Raw genomic sequence first — 13,019 nt, 5'->3', positions numbered from 1 at the left:
AAACCTGTTGATGTCACATCACTCTGTTGAGCGAGGACTTACACAATCTCGCGTGGTGGCCGTTCTTGACTGCTCCATCATATCCATTTTCAAGTTCCATCTTGAAAAGTGGATTGTGGCCAGACCAATCATCATCTGTTTAGGAATAAAAATATGTGGCGTTTGTAAAAAATAAATTAATAAATTAAAAAAGAAGAAGAAAGAAAGACAGATGTTACCAATGAGAAGCAATGAAAAGCTTAAAACAGAAAGCTTTAATTTAGCCAAAATCTGACTTTTCCCATTCAAATGTGATGGTAAATAATTCAGTGAGATTTCATCTATAAAACTGAGCAAATTGTATGTCACGAGGCTCTGAGTTTAGGCACCATGCAATTCCGACTGCCAATTATTAACCAGCATTTACGACTGCAGTGGTATGACGCACATTAGGAGACACTAGGCGCGGAACTGCTTAGTGTAAAAGGTGGTACTAACTTGATGTTTGTGATTCAATGTTTCTGCAATGAATCATTTGCGCACACATACCAATTAAGGGTTTGAACATGCAGATTTTGCACTGTATATGCGATAAGGAATATTCATGAAGTATTTCAAATAGTGTGTAAAAACAATCTGCACAGCCAGGTCCACACTCTGAAAAAAAATCCAGTTTTGTCAAAACCCAAATGCAGTCCGGCCAGTGATGATAAAAATGACTGAGTCACTAAGTTTCTGTAAATTGTGTAACATTTAGAGGGATCTATCAGAGAAAATGTGGAAAATATAGTTGTAGCTGTGTAATAAAATGGTAAATGGACTGCACTTATATAGCGCTTACCCCAAATTGCTTTACAATGGCCTCTCAATCACCAATTTAGGGTTAAGTGTCTTGACCAAGGACACAATCACAGACTGGGATAGAGCGGGATTTGAACCTCCAACCTTTCGGTCATTGGACAACCTGCTAACTAACAAGACTATAGAAATGACTAGAGAACAAGAATATGAGAACAAAGCTGGTATTTCACGTTGAAATACCAGATTTTACCTCTAGATGGCACAGAAACTTACACATAACACCTTTAATGTCAGCACTGTATGAAAACCAATCGTTGCATATACCCTATATCTCTGTATCGCCTGAGCATTTCACAAAATGTGGGCAGAGAGAGAAGAGATTTGTACATGGAGCTTGAGCTAATCAACAGCTCAACTAAAGAGAAAATCAATCAATTTGATTTGCTATTAGCTCTTCACAGCTTCTCACATATATTAGAATCTTAAAGTGGCACTGCATTGATTTTGTACAGATCAGTTTGGCCCTTAAGGAGCCAGACACTTGGCTTGTCGGCACCCCTGCGGCTCAATAAGCGGGAAAGTGTATGACACAGGTCGATGGACATGACTCGGTCTCGAGGAGGCTATGAAATTATTTCTAATTGGCGTTTTCTAGTCCTAAAACTACAGAAGTGCCCTTTACAGTGAATCTTGTGCAGCTATTCCACGGTGCTTCCCAGATTACAAAGGAAAGGCAAAGATCCGTTTGATCCGTGTTGGTACGAATCCCTAATGAGAGGAGGAGAGCGCGCGCATTTCTTATCAGGACGAGGACAATAAATAATTTAGCAGCAGCAAAAAAAAAACAAAAAACCTCGGACGTCAGCGTGAACATATATATATACATATATATATATATATATATATATATATATATATATATATATATATATATATATATATATATATATACATATATGTGTATATATATGTATATATATATACACATATATATATATATGTGTGTATATATATGTGTACATATTGCAGCGAATGGGGGGAAAGTGACTAATACTCAAGTTAACTTGTCTACCTCCATGTTCCTGGTTCCGGTGCCGCTCTGCCTTACTGGGCCCGGACACCTCTGGCGCAATCTCACGTTTGATCGTGCGCGCTCTCAGGTGTGCAAAATTAAAAGCCGGGCACAGACACCAAACACGATTCCCTCCACTCCCCCTGCTCCCCCTCTCTCCCCTACCCCTCCCACCCTCTTCCTCCTTCCCCTCGCGGAACCCTGAGCGTCCTCATGTTGACTAAATTTCCTCGATGACGTAAGAGCACACGTACATCGACCATGTAGGTGATGCTTGTGAATGAATGAGTGTCCCCTCCCATCTCCATTGCTAGTACTACGGGATGTCTATAAGAGCAGATCGCCGGGACAGCCCGCCGAATTGTATGAGACGCCGAGGCGCGAGAGCAGGTAAAGCGATAAATATAACAATGATAAATGATAGTAATGATGATGGCAGTTTTTTTTTTATACAAACTCGAGGCGCCTTCACGGGGCAATTACGCGCCAAGTAAGATGGTGTCGGTTAGATATTAATTTGATTTGCTGTCTCTAAGTTTGTCAGAGGAAGGACAATATGATAAAACTGTTATTCGCATAGTTAAAAAAATAAAATAAAAAATCACGTCGTAAACTGAAGACATCTTTCCTGGAACACCGCTGGCCGTGAGGTAAGTTCCTTTTTTATTTGTTGTTGTTTTTTTTTATTTAAATGAAACAAATATTTCCTCCACTATGTTTTCTACAGTATAATGCGAGTCATTTTTTAGTGCAGCGGCAAATTCTAACGGGCTTCGTCAAATCAGCGTATGTATCCCGCTTCGAAATTTTTCCCCCTGCGTGTCGTTTCGACGGTGTACGGTAGATCACAGAGGCTTGAAGTTGCTGCAGTGTGAGTCACTTTGGCGCACATGGGCAGTGACAAGTGTGGGGGAAAAAGCAGAGTGTCTTGTTGGGTGTGTAGTAGGACTGTGCTGGCTGATTGTTAACCAGACAAGACAGCCTCCGTCTCCGCAAATCTGTCCCCAAGACACCGTGATAGGCGTTTATATATATAGACATAGATATATACATTTTAAACAAAACCAATCAAGGTCAGACCGGAAATGTGGCACAGAGTGTTCTAGGCGAAACTAAATGAGTCAGGGCAGGGGAGTGACGTCTGCGCCAGTTTGGGCTTTTTTTTATTATTATATTTTTTTTTATTTTTTTTTTTATCTTCTTCGATGCTTCGAACCGAAACTCGAAACAAGTGAGAGGGAGAGACAGCAGAGCTGAGAATTAAACAGCATCGTGCTCCCCTTTTAGAAGATGTGCGCAGTGCTGGTGGAGAGCAGCAGCTCTTCATGTACAGATAGATTCCCCAGTCTCCGACCCCCCTCCCCCACCACCACCCCTCCCCTCCCTTCCCTTCCCTTCCCTTTTATCACCGAAATGACATCGTGACGCGCTCCTGAGATGAAGTCAATTTTGCGTCATTCCTGCGCACATGCGGACGGCTTCCATTCACACGTCAGAGGGCTTTTAAAGGCACAGTGCGCGGCGCCCGTGCGCCGTCCGCAGGCGGAGATGTTGTGTGTCTATGTGCCTACGTACACGGGCGAGGGCGGGGGGTGAAGATGAGCAGGGAGGGAGAGGAGGGATGGGAGGGGAGGCCCCAGGGTTTTGGCAGAGGGGGAAAAAAAAAAAAAAAAAAAAAATCCCCGGTGTAACTCCGAGAAGGGGCTCGGACCAGAATACCAACGAGTGCGATTGAAACACCTCCCCCACGTTTTAAAAAAAGAAAGAAAGAAAGAAAAGAAGAAAAATAACTTCTAGCCCGGCTCTGCAGTGAGTCAGAAAGTCCTCAGAGCCTCTCAAGTACAGATGTAGCGGAAGCTGTGTCGCCCTGTACGCGCCTCTGAACGTGATTTTGAGCCGTCATCAAAAAATAAAATACAAAATCGCTCAGGTTAATTCAGTGATAGGTTCACCTACACCGGTCTTAAAAAATGAAAACCCCTTTCTCGGATACTTTATGGCTCTTCTAATTATTAGTTCTATCATTATTATCTGCTTTATCTTAAACTTCTTGGTCTCCCCTTCACACGTGGTCGTCTGCAAATAACACACGCGCGTCTATGTGGGTAATTACGACAGCGGAAAGTCGGCCAGGACTGTTTGTCCTCCCCCGACTGCTTCAGCACCACGGACAGCGACAGAGTCCAGCTTTGGCCGTCACGAGGCGAACGCGGCGAGCTCCGTTTTTGCAGACGAGATATCACCAGCTACCTCGATTTTAACGCGATTACTTGAACCGACTAGGACACAAACACTGCTGGAGCAGAGCAGGGCCGACATGACGACACAGGAACTAGTCCAAGTCCGCGGCCACCTCTGATGATGACACATAAAGTGGGAACTTTTTGTACTTGCCCACTCAAAGCGCTCCTCTGCCACCTCATTCTTCATGACTTTCTGGAAGACAAACACACACAAAGCAAAATTACGCGGCTTTAACCAAAAAGTGCACAAACATTGAAACATTTTTTTTTTTTCCCGGATTTTGTGATCAGCCAGATGTTCTTGGCTGCTGACGTCAGTCTTTGACTTACTCAGCTGGGCTTGCATAAGTCACCCATGCACCCTGTGCTCCCGCTGGTCCATATCCTGTGGCTGACTCATAGATAATCGGCATGTAAATCAATACCGCAAGCACAACAAGTGGGCTACGTAACTGGCAGCCGGGCCACAGAGTCTGAAGCCCCTGAGTGGGAGATAATGTGGGTCACGACGAGCTCCGTGTCACAGCATATGATCCGATTTGGCTGATGCTCATGCGGTGAACAACTACGGCATGTTATGCATATTTCCTTTGCCTCGCTCGCTTTGATTTGATTACAATTAGTGGTGACATTTAATCATTAGGTGGCGGCAGAGCCGCGCTCTCTCTCTCTCTCGCAGGCCGCACGACCTCTTCCTGACTTTCACCAGCCTGCCCTCTTTACCCTTGGAGGGTGACTGTACTTATCTTGCCTTGCTTCACTGCTATCGCTGTGTTCTCAGTCAGTGCATCAACACCTTGGCTCTAGACTGCTTACTGCTAAAACTCCTCCAAAGTACAGTAACAGTCTACAGTCATGGCTACTGACGTCTGGCAAACCTCTGCGCGCTGCGATGCTACGCTTGCCACCGCAAGAGTTTGGCCGAGCGGGAAGAAGAGGCTCCATACACCGGATGAAGTTTCCCTGTCAGAGCCCAGCGCTACCCAGGGCTGCATCCGCAGCATAATCAAACCACCGGAACGTCAGCGGTGACCGCAGCCAATCATATTTCTCCCCGCTGTCTCCATGGTGACCGTGGCATTAGATTGTTACTGTAGCAACAGCATCAACCGGTAACAGTCTACAGCCATGGTCGCTAGGGGGCAAAAAAACACACACACACACGCATCTGAAGTAGGCTGGTGCAATAACAGCAGCTGAGAGCGAGACCAGACGAGCTTTATTCTGGGTTATTTATCTTTCAGAGGTTTTCTCTAAGAGCAGTTGATCAAAGGGAAGGGAGGAAACAGCAGCCGTAATGCAAAAGCTGTTTGGACGTCGCAGACAAAGAGGCAGGCGGAAGGTTGTTCAAGATGAAGCGCGTGCGATTTAGTTCACATTAGAAACGTCCTGCTGAGGCTGTTTGTCGGACGCTTTGCTTTTTCATATCAAGTTTGTTTATCATGTTTGACGAACATTCCCATGTTTTCATTTTCAATAATAAAGCAATGGAGCACCAGCACTGGGGACTGTGTGTCTTTGTCTTTGCTCACAAATCTAACTCGATTCTAACTTTTGGTGACATTAAAAGCTGGTAGCCGGTAAACGTGGACCCGACAGATTTGAAGGGATAGTTCACACATAATTGTGTTTCCCCCCCCTTTAGCTACTCACCTAAATGTTTGTGGAGTTTCTGATTAAATTTTCTGTTCCACATAACAGCTTTTGATTTCCAAGGGGATGAAGAGTTGCACTCAAAAGAAATGCAATATGATTTTTTTTTTGTTAGAACAAATCACAATAGGCTTCCCGACACTGGATGACAGGCAGGTGGAATGAAGAAATGTTATGTTTTCTGTTATTTGTTAAAAATTACTTTAACTTTAATATATGTACCTCTGTGCAAGTCATGAAAGGTTATGTGGCTGCCACAAGATTGTCCATCCACATCAGAATGAGCAATAAATGGAACTATCCCATAATGTCTTAAGGAGCATGACCAACTGCGTTAAAGCTGTGAGTTAACAACTACATTTAATGGAATATAAAAGGCCAGGCTGCACACGATAAACACTATAAACTGTTGGCCTTTTGTATAGCCCATTTAAAAAGAAAGAGAGAAAGAAAAAAAACAAACAAAACGGGAACAACTTTTTGAGAAGTTGCAAGTACATGATTGAAAAGACAGACAGTGTGCAGCACTACATAATATAATGTTTACAAGGTCCACATTCTTCATCTTACATAAAGTGGGTTATGTCTGAGATATTGAAAAAAAAAAAAAGGCCAATTTGTCTCTCCCTCACTGTGAAGGGTTTTATAAAAAAAGAAGAAAAAAAGACTGTTAAATCACAACACACAGCTGCAGTGTTCACGTTACGCCACCTCACCGCATAAACCTGTTGAACCTAGAAAAGAGAAGTTCACAAAAAAAAGTTGGACTTGGGTGAGACAGAAAATATCCCCGAGCTCTGAATGAGCCCCAAAATAATACTATTATCCTTTCTTATTCAAGGTGAGCGTCTCCATTCATGCATATTTACAATCACTTTGGAATAGATAAAGCAAAATAGAGTTATGGTGAAATTCATTTCCGTTTATGTTGACTCATCATAAGAAACAACAGAAGTGTTAGCTGTTCAGCCTTAGCAAGTATGTAAGTGGTCTTTATCTAAGGTAGTAAAGCCCTGACCCTCCCACTGCAGCATTTCATGATCCACGAAACTTTTCTTTTAAAATGACAAGTATTTACACATTTCTGAGCAATTATGGGCATCATGTAAACAATTAATACAAGAGGAAAATGACTCCCAAATATGTATTTCACATCGTGGATGACCGAACACTGTATCCTTGGATCTAGTTCATCTGCATCATGCATTGAGATAAAAAAAAAAAAAAAAGGGTTTTTTTTTTGGAACAATTTGTCAACTTAGACAAGTGAAACGTACAGCTGTCCATTTGAGACAGTGCATTAAAAATTAGCCATGGGATGACTGCTCTCTTACAGGAATTGGACTAAAGCAATGCCAGTAAACACAACCAGTCATAAAGGGTCAGCGCGCACATTCTCATAACTGGCAGTGTTGTAAAGACAATTACACAGGCGGGCGGCCGCCTTCGCTGGTCAAAATATAGAGCACCCTTTTCAAAGAGGAGCTTTGAAAATGTATTCGCAGACCTGAATAGCATAAGAAAAAAAAAAAACTTCAAGGGGAAGAGGAAAGAGTGGTTAAACCTTAACGGTGCCGCGTTTAGCCCCGGTACGACTCACGTAATAATAAATAATAACTGGTAGAAAAGTGCAGCCAATCTACGGCAGAGTGGTTAGAGACACGGGGTGATTAGCGGCGGCCCTGTGCTGCAGTGGCTCTCGGCCCAACGATCAGGGACAGGCTGACCTCCCACGCAGAATTAGTCATCTCTTTTACACCACTTATTATTTTTTTTTCCACTTAAGACTCTTATTCAACCTTCTAACGATTTTCCTTCACATCCGCGCTCGGCCGCCCAGGCTTCTTCGCAACACACCCCCTCCTCACCACCCCCACCACACACACACACACACACACACACACACACATTGAGCCAGCAGTCTCTCCACATTATCATTTACGGAAAAAAAAAAAAATACCATACAGTGGGTATGTCTCATACAGGCCATATTCAATTTTTGAAGCACGCAGATTTGCAATACAGTTTCACTTTAGACCAACCTCTAATACTTCCACTAAGGACAATTGATGCACATGTTTTTTAACACAGTCATTTTGCTCATTCCTATGAATATTATTCCCTTGGCATTGCTGAAAAATCTTTGATTTAACAGAATATTGGTCCTAAGAGAGATCCATGACATGACTTTTTTATGACCCTGTGCCATTTCTCATGTTATCTGACAAGTTTGTGCAGCTATCAGCATACATGGATAAAACAGCGGTAATGCAAATTTCCAAATTTGAATATTGTATATTCAAGGATAACGTTCATCAGAAGCAAAATATCCTCTCACTGAATATATCTGGGGAGAGACAGGTAGGCATCCTGCTTCCCTTACTGGAGGCAGTGTATAGTTTGAACCGGAGGGCATCCAATCCACTCGTGACGGTCCACTGTCTGAGTGGTCTCTCAAGGTACCTTCCACTGGACATGACTCAGACCTTAAGACTTTTAAAAAAGAAAAAAAGTACAAATTACAATACTGAATATGTGCAAGCAACCCTCCTAGCAAATAAAATTCACCTGTGACTCGAGAAGCAGACTGGCAAACAGTGTGTGTGTGTGTGTGTGTGTGCATTTTACAGAAATGTTCCAAAAAGGGGGAAAAAATTACTTTGTTCACCAACACATTCAGCAAACTCACCTATTGTTCCTTGCCTGAAATATAAATTGCATTGTACCTTTACACTGTTGGAGCCTGAAAGGAGTCCTTCAGAAAGCAGACTATGGTGCGAAAGGGGAAAGGCTCCATCTTTGTCTGATTTGATAAGAAAATACATCCGACATCCATATCACAAACACTTACAATAAGTTCTCCTTCCTTTCACTGGCAAAGCTCTCCTGCTCCTCTCGTGTGACTCCGAGGTGCTCCAAGGCCATCTAGGCGATGTGATCCCTCCAGCCAGGCTCTCATGCAAATATATACACCATAAATTGACCTGCTCTACACCCCATCGCTCAAAAACAAGGCCCTAATTCAAACTAAAGGTGTTCATTTGTTTGTAGTATGCATTATTTCCATGATACAAAGTCCAGACCACCTATCTTGCAGGTGAGGGGTGCTGGGACCCATAACAGCTGCTGAAGTTTCAAGGCGGGTTGCACTGAGGGCAAGTTGCCACTTCATCCCAGGGCAACAAGCACCTAAAGTCATTCAGAGCTGTTTGCCTCACATGGACAGTGGGAGGACAGGGTACTTCCTGCTCCTATTCTGAGCAGTCACCCAATGACCTTTGTCTCGCGGATGACTCAAGAAACACAAAATTATACACAGGAAACATTTTTGTGTCGTACAAACAGCTTTCCAGAGGTAAAACTCCCTAAAAATATTCTCTGTGTTGGCGTTGATGAGCATCGGGGACGAAGGACGTATGTTAGCACTGTTGTTAACCCCTGTATATCTACACAACTCCAAAAAAAAAACAAAACACATTTGTACAAAAGTGTAGTGCTTTGTCCAGTAATATACTTTGCCCTTCCCATAAAAACGAAAATATTAAATAAAGTCATTTTCCAAGTACACAGGAAACGAGTGCTGAGCAATAACAAAAGTGTATTAAAAAAAAAAAAAAAAAAAAAAAACAGGAAGTGAAGGCTTCACTTTCTTTATAAGAGAGCGCATTTTAAAAGGGTGAGCGTAAGGAGAGGTGGAGTGACTCAGCCCTTTCCCAAAGACAAGAAAACAACCACAGGCGTCACAGACCTCCTCTCTGATCCAGGTTTCAGAGGGAGGAAGAAAAAAACAAAACAAAACAAAACAAACGCGAATTCAAAGTTACTGAAAATGTGGCGTAATTGAATGAAGCCCTATGAACGCGTGGCTGCTCCGGGTGCATTAGCTGATGGCCCCTGAGTCATATCACCGCTTTCCACTCCCAGCCATACGCAAACAAGTCCTCCTCAGTACCGATGGAGAGCACGCGGCCATCGGGGCCTACTGACATCACTGCGACTCTGTTACCGTGGTAAGTGCAGGAGTGAAATCAACAGCCTGTGTGGAGTCTGAAAAGCCAGTAGCAAACATATCATCATATTGCTATACAGCAAAACTGGCGCCGCTGAGCAGGAAATGCGGTGTTGACGGCACCGTTTTTTTTTTTTTTTTTTTGTTTTGGCTCATTTCAGAACAGGGAGGATGAACAGAGCTTAGCTTCCCACTGCAGTTAAGAGGCGCAAACACCAGTGTCGGAGTTGAGTCTGAAGCCTGCAGCGCTGCTCTGCCTCGCCCAGACTTGAATTATCAAGCAAACACTGACACCTAGCGGCCACAGTGCGCTGTAGGCACGGATGTTCTTAATTTACGCAACAAGCCAGATGATCTGAGGAGGAGATCCCTTTAATTGGGGACAAATTGCTCCAGAGACGATCAATTTGTAAGTGAATTAATTGGTCACAATCAAACTGCAAAATGTTAAAAATGAATAAATAAAAAACAATTTCCCAATTTTGAAAACATTTGAAGCAAACTTTTCCCATTAGAGGTCTGACAGAAAATACATTGACATTAAAATACTTTTTGCGTTTAGTTACACAACAGTTTTATACTGAAGTATATTTCAAATGAGAAAAGAAAAAAACAAAAATCAAACTTCATGCTCAATAGTGAAAATATCTGGTTTTAGCTTCTGTCTATGACTGATGTGGAAGCTGTAATCATAGTGCCATTAGTGAGGTCCAGTGATTTCACAAAGGGTTGATCTAATAAAAAATCAAACGTTTTGGCATATGAGGAGAGTGAAGGAGCAAATGGAGTGGTTGACTTTTCTCATTTTCTGGGAAGCCCGCTGATGCAACAAAACATTGTTGTAACCAGTGGAGGACATTTAAGAAGCAGTGCAAACAGGCAAGTGCAGACCATCGATCACTTTAAATTATTTCGAGCAGTGTGTGTGTGTGTGTGTGTGTGTGTGTGTGTGTAATTGATTTTTCTTACCTAGACTAATCTAATTTTCTTTAAGAGCAAAACAAATGTGTAGGTCGTGACGCAGAAAGGATGCAAAGAGGAATTTGCTCAACTTCTTTGCTTGCGTCCTGCTGTGAGATCGCACCAAAAATGAAGATTAATCAAACATCCAGCTCCGCTACCCGATAATTTATTCCCGGCTGCCATGCATCACACACACACACGCTGTGTGAGGCTCTTCATCGCTTTGGACGTGAGACGCATCGCGAGAAAGACGGACATCTGGCGTGACTGGGTCTGCATCACGCCGGCCTCTGTTGCCGGGGAGAAAAACCGTGTGTAGGGGGAAGTAGCTCTCGCTCTAGACAGCTCATACTTGAATTCTCTCTCTCTCTCGCTCTCTCTCTCCCTCTCTCTCTCTCTCTCTCTCTCTCACACACACACACACACACACACACACACACACACACACACACACAGGACATTTCAAAGCAGCTGAGACAACATGCTGCAACCTGGTGAAAGTTCACCATTTCTCAGGGATCAGCTGGAGCGGCGGCGCTTCCCTCTGCCGCTGCTGCTGCTGCTGCTGCTGAACAAAAGAAGAGTCGCATACACGGTGGGAATGTGTTTATTTATTTGTTTGTTTACTTATTGACAGAATCCCGCCATCAATAAATGATGAGGGCGGGGAAAGAGTTGTGACGAGCCGGAATCAGAGACACTCGTACAGACAGCAGGGGTGGTGGTGGTGGCGGCGGCGGGGGGGTCCCACTACGTCTGGTTTATTGATTCAGAGTCTGACTGCTGGCGGAGCACGGAGGGGAGGGGAGGAGGGAGGAAGGAGGAAGGAGGTGGGAGGAGGGAGGCTGCGTCGTGACGCAGAACAGCGTGAACGACGTCTCACGCTCTGGTCCCCGGGAAAAGTCGTCGGGAAAGCAAACTCATTAAAAGCTCGTCCAGAGTGCGACGACGGCGCTCGGTTTCCCTTCCCGGAGGTCAAGTGGTCGGCATTAGAACCAAAGCGGCCCACATTAGCCGACACTCCAGTTCTGGAGAAGCCCAGTTGAAGGTCGCGTCTCAGTGCACAATTACAATCCCCCCAAACCCCCCCAACCCTGATTCCTTTCTTCATCTAATAGCGACGAAAGCCACGCGTCTCAGTTACAGAGAGGCTCACGCGCTTCCGTCCCGGGAAGAAATCCTTTCAAATCACGCGGACGCTCCGAACTCTCAGTTCATGCACCGCGGACGTGAATGAGCAGCGGCAGCAGCGAATTTGGTTTCATCTCGCCGCGCTGCGAAAAAACGGGTGGGGGGGGATTATTCACGGCTGGTAATCCGTTTTGAGTGAGGTTTCTCTGGATTAGGCTGCGCTCGCTCCCAGACAGTCTGGACAAATCTCGCCTCGGCTCGGCTGGTCTGGTCTGACTGCTGCCCCTCCAACCCCCCCCCCCCCCCCCCCCCCCCGACCACCACCACCACCACCTTCATCAACGGTGCTGCCAGCGTTGCGTCATTCTCCTTGGCAGCCGCAGGGGGCGCACTCGTCCTGGCCGCACTGCCGGGAGGGGACGCCTGGCGCTGCGCCTGGTTTCTGCTGCAAAAAGGTGGGAGAGCATTAGCGCTAATGACGGTGACTCTGACAAATTAGAGGTAATCGCGTGGAACAATAATGCAATTCTTGTGTAATTGTCGCCGTGTCTGGGAGCCGCAGAACTCAGTCTTTTTTTCTTTCTTTTTTTTTTAACAGCGGATGAATAAAAAGGATGCGTTCACAAGGTCAAGGGCACAGCCACGCCTTGAACGCAGCCTCACATGCGCTGTTAAGCCACTAGGTGTCAGTGTGACACCCTGATAAAAATAAAAAAAAATCCTCCATCGTGCCTCTGAACAGTGAGGATTTGCTCCCCCCCACCCAGCCAGCCAGCCTCCCTCCTCCCGTCATTCATTCATCCTTTAATCTGGCTCACCTGTCTGCGAGGCGCCCGCACAGGTTGGTTGTCGGGGTGGTTGGGAGCCCACGGCCCTAAGCTCTGGTTGGAGTAGAAATCCATGGGGTAGACCTCCTTCCAGCTCACCTCCTGCAACGCCACAGCTGCCTGGGAGACGGCGGAGGACGGATGACAGCGAGTGAGGCATGGGAAGGAAAGGGGAACAAAAAATAAAACAGCAGACAGCGCAGGAAGCCGAGCAAATGTAAGCGTGCATTATGCATGAGTGCGTCTGCGTCGGCGGGGCTGCGCGGGGGTTTTCGCGTCGCGTTCCATTCAATCCGAGCCCTCGCGCTTGCCGGAACGGGCCGCCGCCGCCGCCGCCAGCT

At 45.1% G+C, this 13,019-nt stretch overlaps 1 protein-coding gene across 2 annotated transcripts in view; it reads right to left on the bottom strand.

Moving 5' to 3' along the window:
• Positions 1-11,311: 11,311 nt before the first annotated feature.
• Positions 11,312-13,019, bottom strand: part of dph1 (diphthamide biosynthesis 1) — a 108,473-nt gene continuing 106,765 nt past the window's right edge. For both annotated transcript variants that reach the window (XM_076036357.1, XM_076036356.1), the window contains 2 exons: positions 12,670-12,798; positions 11,312-12,296 (listed from right to left, as the gene is read on the bottom strand). In XM_076036357.1, the coding sequence (XP_075892472.1) occupies positions 12,213-12,296; positions 12,670-12,798 (213 nt within the window). In that variant the 3' untranslated portion in view covers positions 11,312-12,212. The remainder of the gene's footprint in view (positions 12,297-12,669; positions 12,799-13,019) is intronic.

This window comes from Nelusetta ayraudi, unplaced genomic scaffold (genome assembly GCF_046127955.1).
Source record: "Nelusetta ayraudi isolate G7.1 ecotype Tasmania unplaced genomic scaffold, CSIRO-AGI_Nayr_v1 ptg000048l, whole genome shotgun sequence".
NCBI classification, from domain to species: Eukaryota; Metazoa; Chordata; class Actinopteri; order Tetraodontiformes; family Monacanthidae; genus Nelusetta; species Nelusetta ayraudi.
Note: the sequence above shows the minus strand (reverse complement) of the source record. Positions and strands in the feature narration are given on the sequence as shown.